The sequence below is a fragment of the Trachypithecus francoisi genome, unplaced genomic scaffold, assembly GCF_009764315.1.
Source record: "Trachypithecus francoisi isolate TF-2019V2 unplaced genomic scaffold, Tfra_2.0 Lachesis_group16, whole genome shotgun sequence".
NCBI classification, from domain to species: domain Eukaryota; kingdom Metazoa; phylum Chordata; class Mammalia; order Primates; family Cercopithecidae; genus Trachypithecus; species Trachypithecus francoisi.
In genome coordinates, this window is record NW_022681461.1 from 98,603,262 (window position 1) to 98,631,158 (window position 27,897).

Consider the following 27,897-nt stretch of genomic DNA (forward strand, 5'->3'; position numbering starts at 1 on the left):
CAGCTACCGAGTCAGATGCTGGTCTCTTCTAGAATCCCTGCCCAGCCACTCCGGAGATAATGTCCTACTGCCCTCTGGGCACCCCTTAGCCCGGGCAGGATGGCGCCATAGCATTCGCCATCATAAACGTCAATTCATTTTATCGCCTCTTGTACTAGAGGGAACTAGAGCGGGGGCCTCACGTGTCTTCCTGTGGTGTTTCGCTCCTGGCGCAGGGCGGTTGGGAGCTGAGCTTTTGAAAGGACTGGCAGGGTTAGCCCGGCCGTGCTCTGCAGTGCCGGGCAGTCTGTGCCTTGAAGGGGATTGCCTGTTTCTGTGCTACTTTATCATAGGCCTGCGCCTCCTCCAGGCAACCCTCACTTCGAGCTGCTCAGACTCGGATTCTGGGTTGCCCAGAGCCTGCCTTATGTCTGCGGGGCCCCCTCTGCCTGCTCAGGGCCTGCCCTCTGCCTGATGAGTTCCTTAGCGGGCAGCAGGGCAGCCCGTTCCAATCAGCTATGGATAGAACCCGGGGCTGTGGCGCTGGGCTGTGTGGTGGGGGCAGTTGACTCTGCGAAGCCAGGCCAGGCAGTGGCTGGGGCCTGGGTCTGGCTTTGGCACAGAGGGTTCAGCACTCGGCTCTGGCCCTGTGAACCCGGGTTCCTAACCCACCCTAAGTGACCTCCTGAGCCCTGGCTTGCACACACGTGACCTTGGCACCGTGAGAGTTCAGAGCTTGCTGGCTGTGACAGAAATGCAGGTGATCTCGTGAAGCGCTCAGCCTGGGGTCTGCAGCGGGAGGGCCTGTGATTCTGTTTTTATGGTGACTGTCCTCATTCCCACTCTTGTTCTTTCTGGGCCTGCTCTGCCCCAACTGGCTTTGGGGCCTTGGACGAGATGCATCCATTTCTAGACCCGTCTTCTCCGCGTGTAAGGTGAGGGTTCTGGATGCCTGTTTCCCTCGAGGCCTCTTGCAGCTCAGACGTGGTGCAGAGTGGTTGACTCCATGAGGCCTCCACGGCCCACTCCCTGCCTGGACGGCTCTTCTGCAGGGGTGGGGTGGGGAGGGAGATGGATCCTGGGGTCCCACATGGGAATCCGCCTGTGTTCCAGCCCCTTGGTTCACTGTGTCCACCTCTGGGAAGAGGGAAGGGTCCAAGGAAGAAGCAGTGCGGGAGGCTCTTGGAGGGGGCGAGACATCCATGTAGAGAGAGGGGTGGGGTGGGGGAGGCCACAACCCCTCCCTCCTGCCCTTGCGGTGCTGCTCCTGTAACCCCGCGTTGGCCTCACATCTGGGCGGGTACTTTGAGCTTCCTGTGGAATTCGTGTACCTTGGAGGCAGTAACTCACACGCTGGGCAGCAAATCTGTGTCATAGCCTCTGGCCTTGCCTCTGAGTAAAGAGGGACTAATGCGGCTTGTCTGCAGCCTGGGTCTGGGATGCCTGCCACACTGGAACCCACCTTTATCCACCCTTTTTCCTGGTGGACAGGGGAGGGAGGCGCCGTCTCTGCCTGGCTCCTGCAGCCACAACAGCACTGAGTGATGCCCAGGAGGGGCCGGGGAGTGTCTCTGGGAATGAGTGAGCAGCATTCGCAGACAGTGAGTGGCCAGGCCTACCCAGCCAGTCGTGCTGGGACAGGTTTACTGGCCTCGCAGGCTGCAGGGCCCCACTCAGAAACCTTGTTTTCATGCCTGGAGGCTATGGTTTGTCCCTCAGCTTCAAATCCAGGATGGATAGCCGGCCCTCCGGGGCAGGGTGGCGTGGAGAGCTGGGCTCTGCTGCTGGAGGCACCAGCCGTCTGCCCCAGCCCCAGTGACTCCTCCTCAGAAACGGGAGAGCCACAGAACCGTCTCATGAGGGTTTCGAGGGAATAAAATGAAATAAACCTGGGAAAGATCTGGCAGGCAGGAGGCCTAGACGGTGGTTAGCTGTCGTGGAGGACACCATGTCTGGGAGAGAAGAGCCTCAGGCTCCAAACGGGAACCCCTGCTTCTAGGCCGGGCTCTGCCTGGAAGTTGCTGGGTGGGCTTGTGAAGCTCTTGCATCTCCCCAGCTGGGTTTTAGGTTTCCCACCTCACAACTGGAGAATTTGGACCAGATGGCTGCTAAGCTGCTTCCACGAAGGATGGGGAATTCCCCCCAACAGCCCCGACCCCCGACTGATTCCTGTAGAGTTTCCTGGTGGGGAGCAGCTGCCGCCTGATGCCTCGTCTGTGCTTGCACTGGGACACAGGACTTCCATGCTGGCATTAGGAACTGGGGACAGTGGGCAGTCAGCACTCAGGGGACCCGAGGCTATTGGTGCAGATGTTTCCCAGGGCAGTGCCACTCCCTTATTGGGTGCTGATCACTTTCATAGGCAGCATCTGCCCAGAGCACTGTGCAGAGATAGCTGCAGAGGCCAGTGTCTTCAGGAGGGGCACGGTGACCGGTTAGTGACTCCACTGTGAGCACAGTGGGAGTGGGAGATGGCAGGACGCCCCTTGCCATCTGTATGTCTTGTAGTTTCCTTATTCCACACACAGGGGAACCGAGGCCCAGAGAGGAGTGGCTGAGATCATCCATGGCAGGCTTAGGACTTGATCCCAGCTGTGGCATAATGTCCTGGTCTGAGCTTCTGTACAGTTTTGCTCGGCATCTCAGATTAAATTGTAGCTTCCCTCACATGCCCAGCACAGAGCAGGCACTCAGCTAACATGTGAGTCCGATTGCCGTTGTGTATTTTCCTGTCTTCCTTCCTCCGTCCCCTACCACCCCACCACCTCCCTCTGTCGCCCAGGCTGGAGTACAATGGTGCAAGCTTGGCTCACTGCAACCTCCACCTCCTGGGTTCAAGCGATTTTTCTGCCCCAGCCTCCCAAGTAGCTGAGATTACAGGTGCACACCACCACACCTGGCTAATTTTTGTATTTTTAGTAGAGATGGGGTTTCACCATGTTGCCCAGACTGGTCTAGAACTAGCTTCAAGTGATCTGCCCACCTCTGCCTCCCAAAGTGCTAGGATTACAGGCATGAACCACCCCCTTGCGTGCTTTTCTGTCTACCTATCTGCCCCTCTTCGTGAGCAGTAGACTCTGTCTTAGTCAAGAAGCTTCCAGAGCCCCATGGTTGGAGTGGCCGCCTGGAGAGGACGTACTGCTCTGGATACTCCACCAGCGCACGCCTCCTCCAGTGCTCTAGGAGGCCATCTGGGCCCACTTCTCCCCTCCAGCCTCTTTTTTCCCTGGGTCCCAAGGTGCACAAAGCGACATTGACCCCCGGGGCTTCCCTGCCAGCCTTCCTGCCTCTGCTCCAGGCCTTGGGTTTCCTCTAGAGGTATCAGGAACTGGGCCTAGGACCCCGTCCCCTTCAAGCCAAGGAGAGACATGCTGGTTGGGGCAGCTGGGCCGGTGTAACTGACTGCAGTGGGGAAAGGACGGTGCATGGGGTAAGGACGCCATCAGCCGTTTTCCTCTAGCCTGGCCACATCATGGCAGAGAAGAGGGGGAAGTTAGACTTGCAATCACCCATCCAGCACAGCCATGGAAACATGGAGGATGTGGGTGCTGGGAGCCGAGCATGCAGGGAGGAAGCCAGGGCTTGCAGTTTTCTTTGGGGCTGGCCCCTGCCCTTTTCTTCTCTTCCCTCTTGGGGTTGGCCAGGTCACTGAGGCCCTGGTTCACAGACGATCAGTCTCCCCACATCCCTGGCCCTGGCCAGTGTCCCGTTCACAGCTGGGCCATCCCTGGGGGTTTCTGCTCAGCCACCCCCTTGAGGAGCTCACAAGAATCTTCAGGTCTGCCCTCTGTGCCAGTGCCTGAGAGTCCTGGATGTGATTCCAGCTGGGAGAACCTTCCAGACTAGAATCTCAGCCTTTCATTCCCAGTGGGGCAGACACTCAGAGGAAGGGTGGAGCGAGGACCCCATGGAGCCATGATCTAGCTGGAGGGTCTGTCCCCAAACCACCTGCTGAGGGCTCAGAAGGGGCAGGGTTGGCCCCCGCTCCTGGGCAGGGGTTGGCACTCAGGTACCTTACTGTTAGGAGCTGGACTTTGAGTCAGACCCAGGCTTCAGCCTTCCACAGCAATGAGACCTTGGTCGAGTCATGTTACCTCTCTGAACTTGGGTTTTCTCAGTTGCAAAACAGGGTCAGTGGTGCCTCCATGGTGGGTAGTTGTGACCCCCACCATGAGGGAGGACATTTGTACAGAAAATGTCAAAGGTGTATTAGGGACTCAGGGAGATAGGTATGAGGCTGGCCATCAGGGGCTCATCTTCTCTCTCTTCTCTCCTTACTTCATCAGAAGGGACTGGGGCAAAGGGATCCCTCTGAGTCAGCATCCATCTACCCACCATCTGTTCATCCGTCCATCCACCCATCCATCTATCCATCCATCCATCCATCCATCCATCCGCCTACCCATCCGTCCATCTATTCATCCATTCATCCATCCATCCACGCACCCACCCACTTACCATCTGTCCACCTGCCCCTCCATTCATCCATCCACCCCCGATTCATCCATCCACCCACCCACTTATCCATCCACCCACCCACCCACTTATCCATCTATCTGTCCATCCAACCATCCATCTACCTGTTCACCCACCCACCCACTTATCCATCCACCCACCTACCCACCCACCTATGCACCCACTTATCCATCCCTCCAGCCATCCATTCATCCACCCACTCATCTATCCATCCATCTGCCCATCCATCCATCCATCCCTTCACCCACCCACTTATCCATCCATCCATCCACCCACCCACCCATTTATCCACCCATCCACCCACCCACTCATCTGTCCACCCATCTGTCCATCCATTAATCCATCTGTTCACCCACCCACCCAGTTATCCATCCATCCATCCATCCATCCACCCACCCACCCACCCATCTGTTTACCCATCTGCCCATCCATCCATCCATCTGTTCACCACCCATACACTTATCCATCCACCCACCCACCTACCCACTTATCTGTCCATCCACCCACCCACCCACCCACCCATCTGCCCATCCATGCATCCTTCCATCCTTCCATTCATTTACCCACCCACCCACACACCCTTATCCATCCATCCGTCCATCCATCCGTCTTTCCACCTACCCACCCACCTGTCCACTCATCTGCTCATCCATCCATCTGTTCACACACCCACCCACTTATCCACCCACCCACCCATCCACTTATCCATCTATGTTGTAGACAAGGAGCACCCACAGAGTGTAAGGCACAAAGATTTGGGCTGCTGGTCCCCAAGGCTCAGGTGGTCTGTCAGACTCCTGCATTTGAGGGTGTTGAACCAGACCCACTGAGAGTAAGGAAGCATATATTTGGGTATCATTTTGTTGAAAGCTCCAGGAGGAGTGGGCCAATTCTGAGCTATTTATTTACGGAGAAGACGTTCTCACGTTTTTCTTTCCTTCTAAATGACTTTCGAGCCCTGATCTTCTTTGTAAGGACAACCAGACCCTCCTTTCATGCATTCCCCTTCAGAGTTGCTGCCAGTTGCCTGGCTGAGTGAGTGACATTTTTCATTTTGCCGCTCAGGGGCCTTGGGGCGGCTCCCACCTCTCTTTCTGCACTCTGCTGGCTCCCAAGAAGAAACTATTGATGTCGGGCCCCACAGCCCTGCCATTGCCCAATGCAGTGGCTGAGAAGTGCCTTTCCTGCTTGCTTTTGTTTTTCCAGCCTCTTCCTGGTGGCAAAACCTGAATGTGAAGCTGTGATTGCACATGTTTTGTAATTATCACTGCTCTATGGTCGCTTGTCATTCTGAAGGCAAGAACCCCAAGTTTTTCTGACCTTGCTTTTCCATGTGAAAAAAGAAAAAAAAATGAAGGATAACACAGGCTGAGCTAGAAAAAGTAATTTATAATGATTTGCTTCTGAATATGCAGCAGTAGGAGCTGTAGATTTCCAAGGCAGATAGGTGAGTTTCCGGGGCAACATATTTAAATGAGTTTGATAATCTTGCCATTTGGCTCCATTGGGCTGCGTGTGTGTGTGTTTCCAGATGCGTGGTAATGGCTGATAAGGAAGGTCTGCGGCTGGGGCCAGGTCTGTGCAGTTCCTGCTTACTGATTGCTAATGACAGCAGGAGGGTCGGGGCCAGACAGCTCTTCTGATCAGCAGAGCCTCTGAGAGGAGACTGGGTCGGCGGATGGCTCATCATCACGTGGTCGCCAGCACGGCTCAGGGCTCCAATTTCTTTTTAATTTTTATTTATTTTTTGAGATAGGGTTTCACTGTGTCACCCAGCCTGGAGTGCAGTGGCATGATCCTGGCTCATTACAGCTTTGACCATCTGGGCTTAAGTGATCCTCCCACCTCAGCCTCCCGAGTAGCCAGGACCACAGGTGCATGCCACCACGTCTGGTTATTTTTATTTTTTTAGTTTTTGTAGAGATGGAGTCTCGTTGTATTGCTCAGGCTGGCCTCGGACTTCTGGCTTCCAGCAATCTTCCTGTCTCAGCGTCCCAAAGTGCTGAGACTGCGTGTGTGAGCCACTGCACCTGGCCCTAAAGACTTTTTTGTTGTTGTTGTTTAAGAGATGGAGGCTGGGTGTGGTAGCTTATGCCTGTAATCCCAGCACTTTGGGAGGCTGAAGTGGGTGGATCACCTGAGGTTAGACCAGCCTGACCAACATGCTGAAAACCCATCTCTACTAAAAATACAAGATTAGCTAGGTGTGGCAACACTTGTCTGTAATCCCCAGCTACTCAGGAGGCTAAGGCAGGAGAATCGCTTGAGCCCGGGAGGCAGAGGTTGCAGTGGGCGGAGATGGTGCCACTGCACTGCAGCCTGGGTGACAAGAATGAAACTCTGTCTCAAAAAAAAAATAGATGGGGACTCACCGTGTTGCCGAGGCTGGTCTTCAACTCCTCATCTCAAGTGAGACTGTAGCTGGGATTACAGGCATGAGCCACTGCACCCAGCTCGATTTCCCTTTGTAGGGCACACGTGCATCCACCTGGGTGGTGGTTCTGGGTCACCGTTGCCTGGCTTGAGTGTCTTGACTGAGGTTTGGCCGGAGGAACCATGTGCTCAGGTTCACATCCCAAGTACCAGGGAAAGCTGTGAGGCTGTAGGGATAGGACGGGCCAGAGCGGCATTCCCAGGAGATGGAGGGACACTTCAGCGGCTATGGGTGTCTTCTAAAGTCATAACAAACATGCGCGCTTCTGGCCCTGAGCCTAGTACTTTGCTCTGTTTTCGTTTCTTCATTCAAGCAAGTGGAGGATGGAGTGTAGCCATGAGTCCCTCCGTGGGCCTTCCTGATCGGGCACAGTCCCCTTTCCACAAGCTGAGAGCGTGCGAGTCCCTGCTTTGGGCCAGGCTCCATCTCATTCACCTACAGCCACATGGGTAGACACTATTATCCCCATCTCACAGATGAGTCAACCCAGCCTCAGGGAGCCTCAGCACGGTGCCCGGGAAGGGCGGATTTGAACCAAGGGCGGTCTGGGCTCTTCCCTCTTTGCAGAGCATCTCCTGGCCAGAGCCAGAAGACTCATTTCTCTTCCTTCTCCCTGCCGCGCCCCACCACCTCATGGGGATGTGGCACCTGTGGCACCTGCTGTGCTGTGGGCAGGTTGTGCCTCATGTTGCCGCACAGACCTGTGCCCCGGGCAGCTCACTGCAGTCGGGTTGAGTCAGGACCCGACTGTCACTTCAGATCAAGAAGCACGGAGGGCAGCGAGGATGCCCGTGGCCACCTTGGGAAGTTTCCTCAAGACGAAGGGACTTTTAAACGTGGAACAAGACAGTTAACAATCGTATGGAGAAGCCAGTGGCTGCCTCGTTCCAAGTCTCCTGGTCTGTCTGTCTGAGGTGCACTTGGGGCCTTGGGTGGGGAACAGCTGGGAGGTCTTCCTGAGACCTCAGATCCCTGCCTGAGCAATTCCTGTAGGTGGTGTGGGAGGAGTCGCTTATTTCCATTGGTTTAGGAAATGATGCTGGAGGCTACTCTGAGCCCAGCACTCAGCTGAGTTGGGGCCAGGTGGACCGCCCCACACTGGACCATTTCTCCTGGCAGCTGTCAGCATCCTCGGCTGTCCAGCTAGAGGACTGTGGATGAGTCGCTGGATGCGACAGAGCCTTGCTTCTGGGAGAAGGTGCATGCGTTTTCCAGCTCCAGGTGGCGAGAGTTGGGATGGGACATCTCGGGTCTAGCACTGCACAGGGTGTGGGGGGCACTGGAAACTGTTGGCCACTGCTACTCTTGTCTTCACCTGGTGCATTGGGGTCTGTAGGTGGTGGCCAGGAGGGTATGGCTGGCCCTGCCAGAGAGTCATGGAAAGGGGGATTCCCTCCAGAGGCCCTAAGCAAAACCAGTACTCCTGGAGGCTTGACGAGGGTCAGAGAGGGGCCTGCAGGGTGCTGGGAACTTGTAAACCTTGTCAGAGCACGTGGCGCCCTTCCCTAGGGCCCCAGGCGGCCCCACCATGGGGGGCCCTCAGTGGCTTCACTGGCTCAAGTGCAGGGTGATTGGGTCACTTTTTTGGCTTCCATCTCTCTGAGGCCCCAGAAGGAGAAAGCGAGAGTTGCGCACGCACCACTTGGCGAGATGGGCTTCCTGGAGGGAGGCCTGATGGGCACTGGATGTTGAGCCTTGATGCTGGCCTTGGCTTGCCCAGCTGCAGACTTGCTTTGAGGACCCCATGGTCCCCTGTGTGGGTGGATACCTGCTCTGACTCTGCAGGGAGTGCTGGGACCACCAGCAGACCCATGGCCTTGTCCTCACTTGGCACTCATGGGCAGTGTTGCATCCCGTCTAGGGGTGTGTCCTCCTGCAGGACCCAGCAGCCTTGTGACGAGACCTCTGTTAGGACCATGTTTTATAGTTGAGGAGACAGGCTCAGGGAGGCTGAGAGTCACCCCAGCTCTGAGGGGGAAGCTGACATTCGAACCTCAACCTGTGTGGCCGGGAGTTCCTGCTTCCATGTCACTGCCCCACGCTGCCACCCTGTGATGTGTGCTAAACAAACACCACCCCATCATCTATCATCGTAATGGCAAAATTGGCAGGCTCCTCTTTTTTTTTTGAGACGGAATCTTGCTCTGTTGCCCAGGTTGGAGTGCAGTGGCGCAATCTCGGCCCTCTGGAACCTCCGCCTCCTGGGTTCAAGCCATTCCCCTGCCTCAGCCTCCCAGGTAATTGGGACTACAGGCGTGTACCACCACGCCTGGCTAATTTTTTTGTAGTTTTGGTAGAGATGGGGTTTCACCAGGCTGGCCAGGCTGGTCTCGAACTCCTAACCTCAAGCGATCCACCCACCTCGGCCTCCCAAAGTGCTGGGATTACAGACATGAGCCACCACGCCTGACCAGGCTCCTCTTTAAAATCATCGCAGTGTAGTTGCCCCGCACTGACTGATGTTGAGTAGACATGTCCTCACTCCCACCGATGGGCCCCAGGCTCACGGGGATTTGACGGCTGTTTTGCTTGGAGGTTTTTGTGAGTTCCTGCTCTGTGGAAGGCGTAGGGATTTCTACGAAACACAGTGGTCCAGTGAGCATGGGCTCCTCCCCTCCCCTCAACACATAGAGTCCCTCTTTAAATGAAATAATGCAAACTAAAACATGATTACTAGGCTTAGAACTAGAAAGGGAAATCCTCAATTGTCAGAAACCAAGAGGAATGTCAAAGACAGAAAGAGAAGCCAGGCCAGCTTGGCTCCCCACCCACCCCCTGGGAGGCCTGGAACCAGGCCCACCCTAGGGCCTGGGCCCCAACAGCTGGGGTTGCGTCATGGTGGAGGTGAGGGAGATGGAATGGACGCGGTGCAGAGAGCTGAGCCAGGAAGGCCGAGAGGGCCATGCAGTGGGGACCAGAGAGCTGTACTCTGGCACACAGAAGCAGCTGACCATCCCAGGCTGGGCAGGGAAACAGTGTCTGGCAGGATCCATCCTGCATTGGCACCAGGCCCGAGGTGGGGCCTGAAAGCCAGGGGGAAACCAGGAGAGCCTCACAGTTATGCCTCTCAGAGCTTTCAGGGGGCTCCCTCCACCCACTGAAAACAGTTCCCATTGAGGATGCACTTACAGCATAGAACGATATATATGTGTGTTTATACACAATACATGTAATCTGTGAATATATGTATGTTTACCAGACTAGCCAGCTGGTGCTGAAAAAGAACAGATCAGCATGGGGGAGGGGACTAGCAGATGCAATTGATGAGAGAGAGTTTCTATTCTCGGATAAAAGGAACAGAATGCAAAAGAAAAGAAGAGAAAATGATGAGCAAACAGCAGGACAAAAAGAACAGATGGACTTTGAGAAAAGAACTAAATAGAAATTCTCAAAATGAAAATTGAGGTTGTTGAAACGAAAAACTCAATATGTGTCTTAAGCAGTAGTCTAGGTGGAGCCAAAGGGAGAATTAATGAATCAGAAGATAGAACCGAGGAAGTCACTAAGAATACAGCACAGAAGGATGAAGTTACAGGAGGTGTGAAAAAGAAGTGAGGCAGACGACGCAGAGAGAAGGTGCAGAGGTGCAGTGGAGACTGGGATGAGGTCACGTGTGGATAGCTAGACATCTGGGTTCTTTCCAGAAGGCCATGCAAAATTGGGGATTGTCCAACAGTGAATCCCACAGTCTACGTTTCCTTCTTCTTCATGGCCCTGTCTTTTTTGACTGTGGATGTTTAAGTTGCAAGTACGGTGAGCACAGCACCTCTGTCCTCGGTTTGGAAACTCGATGCAGTAAAGTAAAGATGATGAAGTGTTTTTGTGGAAGGAACCGTCTAGTGGAGTTTTCGGTGCCTGAGCTCTGGGGTCACTGAGGCTTCCTATCCTCTGCTGAAACTGCAGCATGGAGCTTTGCATTTATGGTCATTGTGATCTAAAGGTTTCTCAGGTGGAGTTGTAGCTGAAGGGCCTACAACGTGAAGACGTTGGAGATAAATCATTCAGCAAAGCCAACTTAGTTCCTACCCTGGAAGAGCTCACAGACCACATCCCCTTCCCTGCATCCTTCTTGGTCCCTCTGCTTCCCCGTCCAGTGTGTAGGGGCTTCAGGGACCCTGCCTCTGTGAGGCATCCACAAGTGGACAATTGGGACATGCTCCTGGCTTCCCGCAGGCTTTGACCCAGTCTGTGGCGTTACCCGTCTGTCCAGTCCCTAGGGGACAGAGGGCCCCAGTGGGCTGCATATCCAGCCATGTGGGCCTTGAACTATAAATGCAGATTCCCAGGCCCCAGAGCCTCTGGGGTGGGGGATAGGACCTAGGGTCTGTCCTTTAAAGCACCATCTTGAAAAGGTTGTACTGCGGCTGTGTGGAGGCTGACAGGCTGCCGATGTCTGAGAACCTTTAGGTCAGAACAGGCCGTGGTTGGGTGGGGATGGAGCCAGGGCTGCCAGGGCTGCCATCCAGGATCTGGACTCAACCACCACAGCCTGTCCTCTGAGCTCTCCAGTCCCCACCTCGTTCCTCAGTGAGTCTCACTGAGCACAGCCCAGTGAGGCCTGGACATTGGTGAATGGCACAGAGGCCTGAAGCTTTGGGAGCTGGCAGTGCAGGTGGACTCCCCCGCAGGCCTGGTCCATTCGAGTGGCACATCTTTCCCCTTGTCCTTCCTCCCTGTTCCTTGTCCCCAGCACACACGCTCCTTTCCTCCTGCCCCGGCGGCTGTCTTCGGGAGAGGGAGGGAAGGAGGAAGGGAAGTGCGGCTGTGCGTCTTCATTCGTTTGTTAACCGGCACTTGGAACAGACGAGGTAATAAAAGTAGGGAAAATGTCATCCTTTGACATTTGCGATGTCGGAAGAGTTGGCTGGGGCTGTGGGCTAAGAGGTGTTTGATCATTGCCTGAGAGCCAGGTCCCTGGGGACACCAGCTTTCTGTCCTGGGAGTGGGGCGGGCATAGCCAGAGTTGCCCTGGGGAGCTACTGTGGGGCATCCCTCTTCCTGCAGGAGGTAACTTCTGTTCCCAACCTTTCAGGCCAGTGGGTTTCTTTCTTTTTTTTTTTTTTTTTGAGACGGAGTCTCACTCTGTCGCCCAGGCTGGAGTGCAGTGGCCGGATCTCAGCTCACTGCAAGCTCCGCCTCCTGGGTTTACACCATTCTCCTGCCTCAGCCTCCCGAGTAGCTGGGACTACAGGCGCCCGCCACCACACCTGGCTAGTTTTTTGTACTTTTTAGTAGAGACGGGGTTTCACTGTGTTCGCCAGGATGGTCTCGATCTCCTGACCTTGTGATCCACCCGTCTCGGCCTCCCAAAGTGCTGGGATTACGGGCTTGAGCCACCACGCCCGGCCTGCCAGTGGGTTTCATACGGGGCCGCCTCTGCCCCATCTGACCACATGGCTATCTCAGTGGTCCGGTGTCTGCTCCAGCAGCGCCTGCCCTGGGTTTTGGGTCACTGGAGTGTGGTCCCCCATGGTGGGCACCTGAGCTTCCCCCTGTCCCCAGTGCCAGCCAGGAAGCCTGAAATTCAGGCAGATGGAAGGACAGGGCTCCTCTAGCATAGCTGGTCACGCTGAACCCATGGAAGGAGCTGCCCATCAATGCTGCAGGCCCTCCAGAGCCCTTCATACGCCACTCATGACATGTTCATCCTGGGGCAAAGCGCCCCAAGCTCGGGGCTGAGGTTGCTGTGGTCATAGCAGCTGTAGAAATTGTCCACAGGAGCCACAGATGCACGGGCGCTGGAGACCCATGTTCTGGCCTTGGCTGGCTCACCCACCACGCCTCCTCTCTGTCTCTGGTTCCATCTGTACGACCCGACCTGGGGCCTTTGCGCTGACTCCAGGTTGACAAACATGTTCTTGTGTGTCAGTGCTGACCGAAGGCTGGTGCCTCCTTAGACTCCATGGAGGAGGACTCTGGGCCTGTGCCAGGCTCGTCGGAGGAGTTGATCAGCCACGTCTGCTGTGGGAGGTGTGTAAGGGGGGCTCGGGTGCCCTGTAGTTGCCAAACCCTTTGAGATCTAACATTCTTCCAAATAACTGTAAGGACATACAGCAATATTGCTTTCATTTTTGTTTTCCGTAAATGCTTAGAGCTCTTAAAAGCCAAAAACACTCGCAGAGCCAAGTTCCTGATTATTTGTGAAAGGCCCCTTGTAGCATCAGCATGGGAGTGCGGCTGGGCCGGCTGCATAATCAGCCCATTGAGTGTTGTCTGAGGAAGCACAGAAGAACCCTGTCCTTCCACGACCCCAGTTTCCCTGGCCCCGGCCCCTAACCACGAGCACCTACAGGAAGGCAGCATGCAGCCGCTGGCTCATTGGTCGAACCTGCTGTCTCCATAGTTCATTTTCTTTCCTCTCCCCCTTTTGAAAATTGCTGCTGGAAGTGAAACGGCCTGAAAGGAAGCCTGGGGGGTACATCCGGCTGGGGGGCTTTGGCCAACTGACCGAGCCTCAGTTTTCCTGTCTAGCAAATGTGCACCGCAGGATGGCCTCGTGGGGTTCTCTGGTGTGGTGTGCGGCACACAGAGCGCCCTCTGGGCTCCATTCCTATGACACCAGCACCCAGTGGAGGGTGTTTATGAATTCAGCACGTGGCCGTCATGAGCCTTTTCCGGTTGCCCACCCCCAGACACACATGTACATACACGCACACACAGCCACGTAGCCATTCAGTGCACACACAGACTTGGAGCACACACAAGCAACATGCACACACGACCACACACGCGAACTTGCGCACACACATGGACTCACACTCGGTGCAGTTTCAACATCGAGGCCGCACCTGCCTCCTCAGGGCCTGAGTCTGGCATGCGGGAGCTCCATTCACCCTGTGAATTGTGACAGCTTCTTGGCCATCTCATGTGTGTGACAATCTGTATCCCTGGGCCAGCCATCTCCTGTCCTCTGCCCCAAGTTCCTCATAGTCATCTGCAGAGCCTCTTGTCCTCTCTCCGGCCTGCTTGCCACCCGTCCCTTTGGAGATCTGTGGAGTAGCTGTGTTGGGGCTTTCAATGCCAGGAGACAGGTGGGTCCTGCCTATCCATAGGAGGCCCACATCACAGGGCAGGCTGGTTAGGGGCAGCAGAGGGAGGAGGAGCAGCTACTGCTCCTCGCCAAACCTTCCTCTTGACCAATCTGTTGGTCAGGGGAGACAAGGAGAGATCCCGTCATGCCGCTGTGCACCTGGAGCTCTTGTCCTTCTGTGTCCCGAACCCTCCATGGAGCCAGGCATCTGGTTAAATGTCATGCAGGGGAGGGCTTGAAGGGAAGCAAGCAGAACCCTGGGATATTTGCATGTGTGTGGTACCCTGGCTGCTGGGTGACTTTGGGCGGGTTGCTTGACCTCTCTGGGCTCCCATTTCCCCATCTCTGAAACTGTAGCCATGTTTCTTACCCAGATGTGATGTACTTAGTTAACAGTTCTCAATGTCCTGCAAAACACTGTCCCCAGTTCTGTGATGCCTTTTCTGGTTTCTTGTGAAATTACAGGAGTGTCTTTTCTTGTCTCTCACAGGTCATCTCCGCGGTGTCAAGGCTCTCGCTGCACAGCATTGCGCAGAACAAAGGAATCAGGTGAGCTCTCTGGAGTGCGCTGCCAAGGCCAGGTCCTTTCATCTCTGTTGACACCGGCGTGCCTTGTCACAGATACTGGGGTGGGAAGCAGATGCCCTCCCTCTGCCTGTGTCTTTATCACGCATTTGCAGCGTGTTGTCGAGTAACTTGTTGGCGGGGGAGGGAGGCTTCAGCTCACACCGGAGAAATCTTGCAAGCATGTTACTGACGGCTGCAAAATCTCTTTCGATTTAGGTAATAAGATCAGTAAATTAATCCTTTCACAGATCATTGCCTACCTAAATGTACTCTCCACACATCAGAACCGGGGGCTCTGCCGAGAATGAGGTAGCTGGGGTCTGTTTGCAGGGATGGGGCCGGAGCAGGGTGGACTTGCCTGGCTTAGGGGCTGCAGGTCTCTGTGCAGGGCATCTGGACAAGTCAAGCCAAGGAATTTCTCCACTCTCCGTTCATTCTGCTTGGACTGCAGAGTTCAGCCTCAGAGGGTCCCCTGACCCCTGTGATCTTGCCTCCTGCTTCTGACACTTGGATGGCACTTGGGCATCTGTGAGAGGAGGGAATGGCCCCAGATAAGAAGTGGTCACTGTGGATTCTGACCCACAGATTGAGGTCAGGGAGACCAGGTTCCTGACGGGTAGGGGACGTGTGTCTGGGAGACCCTTGGGAGGACAGGGGCAGCAGAGTGAGAAGGAGAGGCTGGGATGGCAGAGAGAGCCTGGCCTGAGAGCAGAGAGGATGGGGTCACATCTGGGCACAGGTGACATCATGAGGGTGCCCTGATTTTGGGAAGGGGCCTCACCCGGATGTGATCCGTGAGGGACGCCGTGTGTGACTGCAGGCTGGGGGGGGTCCCAGAACGAGGGTGCTGGAGCATTTGGTGGCACAGTTGCCCCTTGGTGGGGGCCATTTGTTCAGGTTCACAGAGACTCTGGGCAGGGCTAAATGTTCCTAAACTCATGGGGACTTCCGATGTTGGATTCTCAGAGGACTCGGAAATGCCTTTGAATGGAGGTTTTTTGAAAATATGAAATATAGGATAGACTCTTAAAATTCCATATTAATCACATACAAAAGAATATTTAGAACACATTTGGGGCATAAAGAATAACAGTCGAAACCCTGGTGCCCAGCGCCCTGAGTACTTTCTAGAGGATAACTAACGCTTCTGGGGCCCCACCAGTCCCTCCAGCAGGTGTGTAGGCTGTTTCCCAACTGGTGCAAAGTTTGTAATAGGCACCATTTAAAACACGTTAATTTTTTTTAGAGTATCATTTCTGGATACAAAGACTATGTGTTGTTTGTTTTTGTTTCCAGAAATGATGGTTCCTTCTTCCTTCCACCAGCCCGTGACATACAATACTGTCAGTGGCGTGCTTGTACTCCCTAGCCTGTTTTTTCTTGTTTTGTTTTGTTTTTTTAACATATTATTAGGAAGGAAAGAGAGTCAAGCAACAAAAAATCAGTCATTTTAATTGCTCCTGCACAAAATACTAGACTTTTTATCTCTTCTCCAAATCCATTAGACATTCTCCCAAACTGGAGGCCTGGTGCTGCAGACCCCACGTCAGACGAGTGACCTGATTCTGTTCCTGGGAAGGCTGGTGGCCCAGCTTGGCATTGGCGCGGTCCTGCCACAGGTGGCCACAGCCATATCCCCTCTCCTGCTGCAGACAGTCCGTGGTCACAGTCCTGGGTCACAGCTGTGTCTGCGTCAGGCTCTGGATGCCCCTGCCCTCCTAAGGCTGAGGTGCTCTGTCTGAAGCTCCGAGGGCCTATTTCCTTTGGGGTTTACAGGTGGCAGCGGGAGCCCACTGGTGGCTTCGGGATGGTGAGGACAGTGGAAAGGGCTGGCCTTGCATCTATCCTGCATGTCTGTCCTGCTGTCTGATGAATGGGGAGGCCCTTTGAGGCCCGGGGTGGGGACCCTCCTCCCTCCCTCCCTCCCTCCCTCTCTCCCTCCCTCCCTCCCTCTCTCTCCCTCCCTCTCTCGGGCCACTCCCTCCCTCCGGGCCACTCCCTCCCTCCGGGCCACTCCCTCCCTCCACCACCTCTCTGGCCCCTCCACCCAGCCAACCCCAGAAGACGATGCTGGTGCTTCATGCCGCTCCTCCCAGGACGGGCGGAGCAGTCTGTTGGCCCTGCTTGCTGGCCCTGGCCCTGGGGCTGGCAGATGTAGTGGGAAACCTGCCCTCTTCCCTCTCAGGTCGGGGAACTGCCTAGGCAGCGTGTGGGCACACTGGCCCCTGGGACTGGGAACACAGACCCCAGCCCTGAAGGCTGCCGCCCCACGGGAGACCTGAGTGGAGGCATGATGAGCCAGGGCTGCGTGTCGGTGGACCCAGCTCTAAAGCCTGTGTCCTGGTTAGCTGTGGGGCTCGTGCTGGAGATATCTCCCCGAGCCTCCCTTTTTATATCTACAAGATGAGGTCAACACTGGGGGCGTCTCGGATTTATTGAGATGAGACCTGTAAATCCCAGGGCACAGGGCCTGGCCCAGAGAAGGGCTCACTAAATGTTCTCAGTGACAGTAGCAGGGTATGTGTGGGGTCCCCAAGACCATCCTCGGGTTCTCGGATTCACCAGGAGAAGCCATTATGGCTGCGGAGAAAGGTCTAGACTCAAATCAGCAAATGGAAAAGGCCCCGGGGTGGAGCCAGGATACACCGGGCGTGGGTTTGCATTTGTCCCCTCCCCATGGAGCCTTCTGCATAGTGCTTAGTTCTCCCGGCAATGGTGTGTGACAGTAGGCACGTGTGGCAACAGCCACAGAACATTGCCAGCCACGGAAGCCCACCCAAGCCCTGGAGTGGGGGTCCTCACTGGTGGTCAGTGGGGTTGGGCATGCCTGTGAGAGTGACCTTAGTTACTCCATCCCCAGCCCCTCCCAAGGCCACACTGATCCTGCATTGCCCACAGCCCTGCCATAAACCACATCGTGAGCGTACACTGTGTGGCCCAAGGCCTCAGCTGTACAAAGACGCTCTTATCCAGAGGGCTTATCCAGCGGACACTCCAGGACTTAGAGGTTAGAGGTCATCTCCTAGGAGCTGGGCAAGAGCCAGTCTTTTCTTTGGCATGTAGAGGGGTTGAGCACCCCACGTCTGCTGAGTTACCCCTTTCTGCACACAGGACAGGCAGATGTGAAAGACGAAGGGGAGGTGTTTGCAGGCCAAAGGAAAGGGCCTCCTGAGTACAGAGCGAGGCTTCACAGGAAGACCTCTGCAGGCCCTTCTCCCCGAGGCCTGACTTTCCTGCCCTTCTCCTCCACCCTCCCTCCTCTGAGCCCCACTCTGGGACTTTTCCTGGGTCCTTTCCCTCTGCAGCCCTTGGGGTTGAGCGCAGACCTCCACTGGTTCACACACTCACCCGAGAGTTCAGGAGACAGGTGACAGGCAACCCTCCCAGGCAGCCCTACTTGGTGGCTGAGTCTGAGCAATGTCCCACCTTGCTCCGGATGGGCTGAGATTTCCGTGGGGAATTGAACCTTCTGGGGTCAGCCACCAGCACTTCACAAGACACTAAGTGTTTCGTTTCGAGCGTTTTGTAGTGTTAGTGATTAGCAAAAGGTTCTAGTTTAGCACAACCCCTTCCTTCTTGAAAACCCGCAAACCAAGCCCACAGCCCTGAGGAATCTCTCCCGCGTTTCATGGCTGGATAGGAGCCCAACGTGCTCCTTCAAAAAAATCATTTTCACAACCCTTGCACTTTGCATAATGAGCTGATTTTCCATAAAAGCTCCAATTATACTTCTCAGAGGCTGATGAATTGGAGACTTAATCTAAGAATCCCGCCCTGGTGCCGGCTGGGGGATCAAACGTGTTGGGGAAGTGGGGCGAGGGGGAGGATTGTGGTTGTAGAGTGGGAGAGGGGTTTGTGGAAGGCACCCAGCGAGGCGTGTGGGGATGTGGATCTTGCTGTGGTCAGAGCTAACTCTCCAGATTGGGGGTGTCCTAATTTGGGGTCATGACAGCTCTGAACAGCTGGGAGGGAGGAGATGGTAAAGATAGGACTTCCTGAGAAGGAAGCCGAAAGGTGCCCTCAGCCTACGAGGTCAGGACCCATGAAGGAAACTTCCATCAGCCAAACAACCTTGGGCAGGGATTCTCTTGGAACCTTTGTCTCTTCTGTTGTAGGCTGGGAGCATGGCCCTGCCTCGTGCGGCTGCTGTGTGTCTGTGCACCGTACAGCCCAGCACCTGGTCCTTGGTGAAGGCCCATGGCTGCTAGGTGGATGTCCTAACCCCCAAACCCTGAGAGTGTGACAAGGAAAAGGGTTTTCGCAGATGTAAATACACATAATTTTAAGAGGGAGGCAGGAAGGTCAGAGTCGGAAGGAGGAGATGTGATGACAGAGGCGGAGTTAGCGTGATGGGGCTGTGGGCCAAGGAATGCAGGCGGCCTCTTCAGAAGCTGGAAAAGGTAAGGGATGCATTCTCCCCGGTGCCTCCTGAAAGGGACCAGACCCTCAATACCTTGATGCCAGCCCCTAGAGCCCACTTCAGATTTCTGACCCCCTGAACTGTAAGAGTCTATGTTGCTTGTAGCCACCAACTCTTCAACTCTCTGGTGACCTGTTAGAGCAGCAGCAAATGCCCCTGAATTGGCTGGGAGGCTGTCTGAAGGCCCAAGTATGTGGCATGTCTGGGCATATACCAGCATGGGGTCCTGGTCGGGAGCACATACCAGCATGAGGTCCTGGTGGGGGGCACATACCAGCATGAGGTCCCGGTGGGGGGCACATATCAGCATGGAGTCCGGATGGAGGGACTCAGCCCTGGCTCCTTGCTGGGCTGGGCTCCTGGCTTTGATTGTCTCGTGCTGGCCCAGCTCTGCCACCCTCTCTTCTGCTTCGGACTTTTAAAAATTCAAATACATTCATATCACATACATGTAACCCTTTTAAAGTATGCAATTTAGTGGCATTTAGTACGTTCACAGTATTGTGCAACCACCGCCTCTATCTGCTTTCAAAACATCTTCACACCCCAGAAAGAAACCCGTTATCGTGAGTAGTCACCGCCCTCCCCAGCCTCGGGCAGCCCCCAGCCTGCTTTCTGTCTGCCTGCTCTGGATGTTTTGTGTCCACAGAATCATACCGTGCGCGCCTTTCACACGTGGCTCCTCCCACTCCGCATCTTGTTTTCAAGGTTCACTCAGCTGTAGCCAGTCAGTGCGCCGTTGCTCTTTATGGCCGTGTCACATTCCATTGTGTGGCCGGGCCATATTTTGCATATCCATTTATCACGTGATGAACCTTTGGCCTGTTTCCACCTTTTGGCTCCTGTGAATAGCATTGCTGTGACGGCTGCAAGACAGGGGACAGGGGTCACGCTGAGGTTGGAGTGAGAGAAATGGACGTAAGCTGGAACTTCCTGCTTCAATATGAAGTGAATTCTTAGAATATCAGACATACCCGTATCGAATCTAAGCACAACAAAACCTTAGGAACTGTAAGCGGTGACCTCGCATTTTCTTATGGCTTTGAGGACCCGCCTTTTGGTCTTCCCATGTGCAGGGGGAGCTGGTGGCGAGCTTTATCCCGGAGCACTGAGCAACCAGACCTAAGATGTGGCTCATGTAGGGAGAGGCCGGGTGCCTTCCCGGGATATAGAGGCAGCTTGCAGAGATGGCCTCTTGCTGAGTTCTTTCCTTTCAGCCTCTGCTCCTGCAGTGGCCGGGAGGGCACTGGAACCCCGTTCCTTGCTGGGTGGCCCAGATAATGAGAAAGTCTATGCAGTGGTGAGGGCTGCATCCTTGACTTCCACTCCCAAACCTGGTTTTGCCTTCCCGGATCACCTACTAGGTACCAAATACCTCTCAAGTGAGACATCTCAGCCAGAGGCTCCGTGAGTGGACCTTGGCAGACTCTGCAGTTCCTACACCTCCGTGAACGAATGTGCTACCCTCTGTGCACACTGTTATTCAAGGTGAAGGATAAGCACGCCAACACCTTGTCCTGCCCCAAGAGTCCCGGCCTCTTCTCCCCGGAGTCTTTGGTGTGTTTGAAGACATTGCTGTGGCTCCTGTAGCCTTCTCTCTTGGGCACAGCATCCCCGGCTCTCAACGCTTTCTTCCATCCGAGCTGGTGTCCCTTTTCCCATCTGGTGCTGCCTGCTTAATTCCAGGTAATTGGGCTGAGAGGAGATGGGAACGGGAAGTGGCAGTCATTATATGCTTAGCAGCTCATCCCGCCAGCAAGATGGGTTTAATTGTCCCACCTGGTGACATCAAACGTCCTGGCCACCTGTCCTCAGTGGGTCTGCTGTGAGGGGACAGGATGACATGTGAGTCCCTGGGCCAGCCTAATTGGAGAGTCTTTTTTTCTTTTTCTTTCCTTTCATTACAATAATGGATTCAACCTCCTCTGCATAGGGAGTGGGAGGGGAGTAATTGGAAGATATTAAACTCCTTCCTGGAGAGGGGAGGTCAGAAGAGGCCACCTTTGGATTGCTGGGCTTCGAGGCTGGGGTCCGGCCCCCTCCAGCCTGCTTCTGGTCACAGCAGCCAGCTCTCTGAAGGGTAGACTCGAGTCACCAGCTGGCTTGCTCCATCAATCTGGCACCTGTTCCACGCCCTTGTTGCCCTGGTCAGTAGCGCAAGCCAGCGGCAACTCAGTGAAGAATAGCACTGGGCAGGCCCAGCACTCTGGCCTGGCGTGGTCACTGCCTCATTTGCACCACTCTCCTCTGCATTTGTCTAGCCATGGCTGGAGCCTCCAAGTTTAGGCTGAGCAAACTGTGTTAGATGGTGCGTGTGTATGGGTGTGTGCATGTGTGTATGTACACATGCACGTGGGGGTGTGTATGCAGGTGCACATGGGTATGTGTGTGCATGTGCAGATGGGTGTGTGTATACAGGTGCATGGAGTGTGTGTGTGTGCAGGTGCATGGGGTATGTGTGCATATGCAGATGTGTTTGTGTGTACAGGTGCATGGAGTGTGTGTGTGTGCAGGTGTATGGGGTGTGTGTGTGCATGTGCAGATGGGGATGTGTGTGCAGGTTCATGGAGTGTCAATGTGCAGATGGGTGTATGTGTGTGTGCACGTGTGTGTGTATATATGCTCATGTGCCCACACATATCTCTGCACTGGGAGCTCCCAGCAGGCCTGGATCTTGCTCATTCTGTATCCCAGTATCTCCAGCAGTTGAGTCTGAATGTAGGGATCATGCCAGCAGGAGCAGCAGGCACCCAGAGTGTTTTGGATCCTCCCTGGGGCTTGCTTGCAGGTTCTCAAGGGCTGGTGCTCCTCATGGTGAGGACGGGTGAAGGGAGGGTGCTCGGCTGTCCTGTCTGGGCAGTGTTGGCACGGGGAGGGAGAGCCCAGGGCACTCAGGCCTGGCTTGGTTTCTTTGATTTAGGGATGCCAATGCTGATGTGGCAGCCAAGGCTAGTGACAGAGCTGACCGTCGGTGGGCAAGCGCTTTGGTGTAGCAAAGGGGCATGGCATGTGTGGGTTGGCCATAGTGCAGGGTGATGCAGACTGTGCTCGGCCGCTCCCTGCCCCGCTCCAGCCTTTTGGGTGCTTGTCAGTTGGAACCTGCCACACCTGTGGGAGCTGCTGCTGGTGGGTGGTACTCAGAGTGCAGAGAGGGGACAAGCAAGGGGTGATGTCAGCAGAGGCCGCTGGGGCAGGGCCTCCCCAGTGCCTGAGGGATTCCCTTTCCATGCACTAGACCTGGCCTAGTGTCCAGTTCTGCTGCTCAGCATGGGGGCAGCTCTGCACCAAGCCTTCCACCCTCTCTTGGCCGACGACCCTCTCCCCATGCTTGCTGACCGGAGACCCACACTTGGGAAGGAGTGAGTGGCCCTGGGGTAGAGGGAGGCCACATCTGCAGAGACAGCAAACACTGACCTTTGCTGTACTAAAGCCACAGCCTGGCCCACTGGCCACCAGAAGTGTGCACCTGGCCCCACAGAGAAGGCTTTGAACCCATTCCCGCTGTCCAGGGCCTGACGCGGCTTTTACCTGACAGCTGAGTGGTTGGCGGCTGGAATCTAGTCTTGCCACCTACAAGACCTGGGATGTCGTCTGTGAATAGGGTGACTATGGCATCTTGTGTGTGGGGTTTTCATAAGGACTGAGTGGGAGAATCGGGTGACTCTCTGGGCCTGGCACATGGGAAGTGCATGGCACACATTGGCCAGTACGACCTGGGGTGAGTCTATGTCCAGCACAGAAATGGCGAGGGGGGCCCAATGGGTCAACGGGGGCTGTGCCCCCACCCTGCACCCCTAACCGAGCGGCAGGGCTAGGGAACACTGGTGTGTCCTCTCTGCGGTTGCCACCATGAGGATGATGGTGTGAAGGAGACACATTTGTTCAGAAATACAGTAACTGGCTGTTTACTGCGTGGCTGGTGTAGATGAGCTCCCTCATGCTGGAGACGGTCAGGAGAAGCAGGGCTGGCAGCCTGGCAGGGGGCCGTGAACAGCCAGCCTGAGCTTCTGCAGTGGGGCAGGGATCTGCCTGTGTCTGTCTTTCAAAGACAAAATGCAGCTGAGTTTCTCTCTTTGCTCAGCTCCCAGATCATCACAGCTATTGTCAGATGAACTTGCTGAGCTGCCAGTTTGCCCACTGAGAATACTTCTCCGGCTCATCTAATGGATTTTATTATTACTTCTTTTCTCGTCTCACTCCCTCCTTCCCATCCACCCCCCACTCCCCGCCTTCTGTTCTGCCTTCTTTCCTTCCTTCTTTTTATTCTTCTATCTACCCACTTATCTACCCATCTACCACTCATTCATCATCTATCCATGTATATATCTACCCATCTGCCTGTCCATTCTTTCATCCATCCACCCATCCAGGTACCCTACAACCCATTCACGCACACACCAAGCCACCCATCTCCCAGTCCATTCATCAGTCTGTCCATCGTCCACACATCCATACATCTACCCACCCATCCATCATTCAAGCACCCTACAACCCATCAAGCACCCATCCACCCGTCCCTTCTTCAGTTTGTCCATCTGTCCACTCATCAGTCCATCCGTTCACTCATTTATCCATCCTTCCTTCCTTCCTTCCATACATCCTTCCACCACCCATCCATGTATCCATCCATCCATCCATTCACTCGTCCATCCATCCATCCATCCATCCATCCATTATTCACCCACCCATCCATCCATCCACCCATACACTCATCCACCCATTCAACACCCTTCTGTTCATCCATTCATTTATCCATCCATCCATCCATCCATCCACCCACCCACCCACCCTTCTGTCCATTTCCCTTTGCCCTATTTCACATGAATTGGTCTCAGTGTGGTAATCTAGAATCATTAAGGCCGCAACCTTTGTTGGCCAAGAGTAATAAGGTTAGGACCCATCTGCTCCCCCGCACATAGTAGGCACCGAATAATATGATGTGGGTGGATGAATGAGCTGACTTGGTTCACTCAGGTGGTGAAGTGATGCTGGATCAGTTTCTTGCCCCTGAACCTCAGTGTCCTCACCAGTCAGTTGGAGTTACTGGGTTATGAGGATTCAGAAGATATGTCTGTAAAGGTCTTAGTATAGTGCCTGGCACACAGTGGGTCCAAAAGCTGAGAGTCAGGAGGAGGAGGAGCTGCCACTCTGTGCCTCAGGTTCCTCATCTGCAAATGAGGATCTCCCAGCACTCACCTGGAAGGCTGCAAGAATTAAAGGAGGCCGTGTGACCAGACTTTCCACGTGGCACATGGTAGCAACGTTGTCTCCTGAGTGCACGGTGGAGGGCATGTGGCTCTCCATCTGCAGCGGAACTCAGGAATCCCCTAAAGCCCGCAGAGCCCCAGGGGCATGACTGTCCACGAAAGTGGTTTTAGAAGATGCTGGAGTAAAATGTACGTGAGCAGTTGTGCGTCTGCTCCAGTTTTCAGCTCCCGAGCATCACACCTGCCCTACGCCTACTCAGGCAGCTCAGGTGCCTGGAATTTGGGATTGTTCTTCATGGCACCGTGGTGGGGGAGGACATCCTAGGTGTGCCAGTCGACAGCAGGGTGGTACGTTGCCCACCACTGGCTGGTCCTCGTGGACGAATGTCCCTTGTGTCAAGATGAGAGAACCCTCTGTTTGAGGAAGAGCCCAAGGGTGTGAGCTTCCTCCTGGGCTGAGGCACAACAGGGCAGTGAGATGGGAAAACAAAGGGATTCAGGGCAAGTCCTGGGACCTGGCAGGTGTCTCCAGGTGACGCCAGTGGACTCACGGGGCCCTGCTGGCTCACATTTCAGAGCCTGTGTCCAGCTCCTAGAGCCTGGCACATTTACATCAGAAGGATCTTTCATTCCCTCCCATTACAGATGGGGAAACTGAGGCCCAGGGAGCATCACTTTCCTGAGGTCTCATGATGTTGATACTTAGCCCAGGGAGTCCATTGCAGTCCATTTGTTTCTTTATTCGTTTGTTCCCTTATTCCCTCATTCATTCCTCATTCTATTGGTGCCTTGTTCTGCTGGGCCCGGGGCCAGGCGCTGGGACATAGCAGGAGCTGGCCAGCCTTGGGATGTGCCTGGTTCTGTGGGGAGTGAACACCAGGCCACTGGTCATGTGCAGGTGAACACACTGCAGCTGTACCTGGGTCAGGGCAGAGCAGGGCAGGGCATGGTGGGTTCCAGACCCGGAGGCTCAGGTTTAAGGGCCTGGCCTGAGGTTGAGAGACTTGGGTTCGAGGCCCAGCTGGGATCCTTGCTGTTGGTGTGACCCTCAGCAGGCTCCTTAGACCTGAGCTTGTTCCCTCGTCTACAAATGGAGGCCCATGTGGGCCCGATGGGCAGAGCTGGTGCTGAGGGACCCAGCTCGTGAGGCGCAGCCCCAAGCAGTGGTTCTCAAAGTAAGGCCTGAGGACTGTGCGTCTGGGCCCCCTGGCTTTCCATGTAGATCCCAGATAAGCCTGGGGGAAGTGGGTGTATGGGGTGAATGGTGGCCCCCCAAAAGCTATATCCCCCAGAACCTGTGAATGGGACTGTATTGGATAAAGGAGTCTTCACAAATGTAATTAAATTAGGGACCTCTAGATGAGATCATCCTGAATTATCTGGTTGGGCCCTAAATCCAATGACGAGTGTCCTTATAAGAACCACCCAGAGAGAGACACAGGAAGAAGAGGAGAAGGTCGTGTGAAGAGGGAGGCAGAGGTTAGAGCCATGTAGCCATAGGCCAGGGAACACGTGGAGCCCACCCGAGGTGGAAGAGGCAGGAGGGACCCTTCCCTAGTGCCTCCAGAGGGAGCGCAGCTCTGCAGCACCTGGATCTCAGGCTTCTGGACTCCAGAACTGAGAGAACTGGAGAGAAGAAGTTTCTGTTGGTTTAAGCCCCCCATTTGATGGTGCTTGGTTACGCAGCCCCGGGACACAAACACAGCAGGGACATGGGTTTTGCTGCAAGGCTGGCTCTGGGATGCAGGGTCCAGGAGCGGGTCCCTCAGCCACGCCTCCTCAGCCTAGCCTGCCTGTGGCGCAGAGGCCTGCACTCCCTGGAGGCCGGACCAGCACCCTCACGAGCCCTAACCAGGGCTTCTTTTCTTTTTTTTTTTGAGACGGAGTCTGGCTCTGTCACCCAGGCTGGAGTGCAGTGGCCGGATCTCAGCTCACTGCAAGCTCTGCCTCCCAGGTTCACGCCATTCTCCTGCCTCAGCCTCCCGAGTAGCTGGGACTACAGGCGCCCGCCACCTCGCCCGGCTAGTTTTTTGTATTTTTTAGTAGAGACGGGGTTTCACCGTGTTAGCCAGGATGGTCTTGATCTCCTGACCTTGTGATCCGCCCGTCTCGGCCTCCCAAAGTGCTGGGATTACAGGCTTGAGCCACCGTGCCCGGCCGCTAACCAGTGCTTCTTAATGTAGCCCTGGCATCCACAAGACCTCCTGGGCCAGGAGGAGGCTTGCAGCTGGGAGGGAGGTTTGGGGTTCAAGGGCCCCCCTCCAGGTAGCAGGGATGAGATGTGAGCCTTCGGGGACAGTGTCCTCCTCCTTCCCAGTGTCCTGTCCCAAGTATAATAACACAGTGTGTTTGGGGCAGGAGGACTGTCCTGTGCTTGCTCATTGGCATGAGGTAAAGCCCTTCCCAATTCCTGTCCTTCCCTCTAGGGAGCGAAGATGGTTTTATTCTGTAACAAGCAAAATAAACCAAGGCCGCCTCCTCAGCAACTGTCACCATTAAACATTTATCTGGGCAGCTGGGTAACATTATCGGCTCGTTTTCAGAGACTGAGAAGAAACGACGCATCATGTTTTGTGGTGGGATTTATACATAAGCAGATGAGACGTGCGATCATTAAAAATATCCAGGAACAGAAGATGACGTCTTGGCATCTTGGTGGTGTCTTGGGAGCCTGTGGTCCGGGAAGTGGGTCGGAAGCGAGCCCCTTCCCGCCCACTGTGCTCCCTGCAGCGCTGTGCGCCCTGCAACCCCATGCTCCCAGCGGCCCCGTGCTCCCTGCAGCCTCATGCTCCCGGTAGCCCCGAGTGTTCTGCTCCTGTATCAGCTCCTCTCACCACTGGAGCAGAGTCTTTAGTAATAACAGGACAGTCCCCTGAATGTCCCCTGCAGTGGCCTCACTGTGGCCAATCGTGTCCCAGGCACTGGCTGCTTGTTTCAGGATGGAAAGAAGGCTCTGCAGCGGGAGCAAGTAACTCCCGAGTCTTGGTGACTTATGGCAGCAAATGTGTCTCGCTCACAGCACTAGCCAACAGCGGTCAGAGGTCGGGCTGTGCTCTGCTCCCTGCCATTTGTCCTGGAGCTAGACTGACAGATAGTGTCCAGCAGGAACAGGGCGGGTTGTCTTGGCAGGGCGGAGTAGACAGGGCAGCTCCTGTGCTGGCTGCTGTAGCTGCTGCTCGGAGTCTCATAGATCACTTCCGCCCACATCTCTTTGGTCAAACTGAGTCCTTGGACCTCACCTGGAGGCAGGGGCAGGGCAGGATTATCACCTTCCCACAGGGGTGAAACCAGAATATTTGGCACTAGGCTTTCAGCCTGGCACACACCACTTGACACTGCTCATCCCTGAGAGGAGGGACCGATTGTCCCCTTTTTACAGCTGAGGAAACTGAGGCTGATAAGCCTGTGGTCATGCATTCAGGGTGTTATGGAAATAAACCTAAACATGGGCCTGGGTGACTGCAGAGCCAGTGCCAGGCTGCCATGGGATGGAGCCAGGATTTCAGGGGAGCCTGAACAACGCAGGAGCCTGCCTGAGCCCAGAGCTGTCTGCCTCACCCCCGGCTCATGGCTTTCTTTCCCCAAAGATGCCCAGCCCCATGCGAGGCACGTTCCCAGGGGCCCGTGCCCGCCAGCACATGGCCTGGTTTTGAAGGCAGCACTTAGCAGCGTTTCAACAGAGAGGAAAGAACCCTGGGATCGGCCATCTGGCGCCCTCGCTTGTCGCTTTCTCCAGCCTTTTGTTCCGCTCTTTCCCTCTTATCTTTATTGATGCATTGATTTA

At 55.1% G+C, this 27,897-nt stretch overlaps 1 protein-coding gene across 2 annotated transcripts in view; it reads left to right on the forward strand.

The window, feature by feature from the left end:
* VAV2 (vav guanine nucleotide exchange factor 2) overlaps positions 1 to 27,897 on the forward strand; it is a 232,918-nt gene that overhangs the window by 117,538 nt on the left and 87,483 nt on the right. For both annotated transcript variants that reach the window (XM_033238640.1, XM_033238639.1), the window contains exon 3: positions 14,410 to 14,468. In XM_033238640.1, the coding sequence (XP_033094531.1) occupies positions 14,410 to 14,468 (59 nt within the window). The remainder of the gene's footprint in view (positions 1 to 14,409; positions 14,469 to 27,897) is intronic.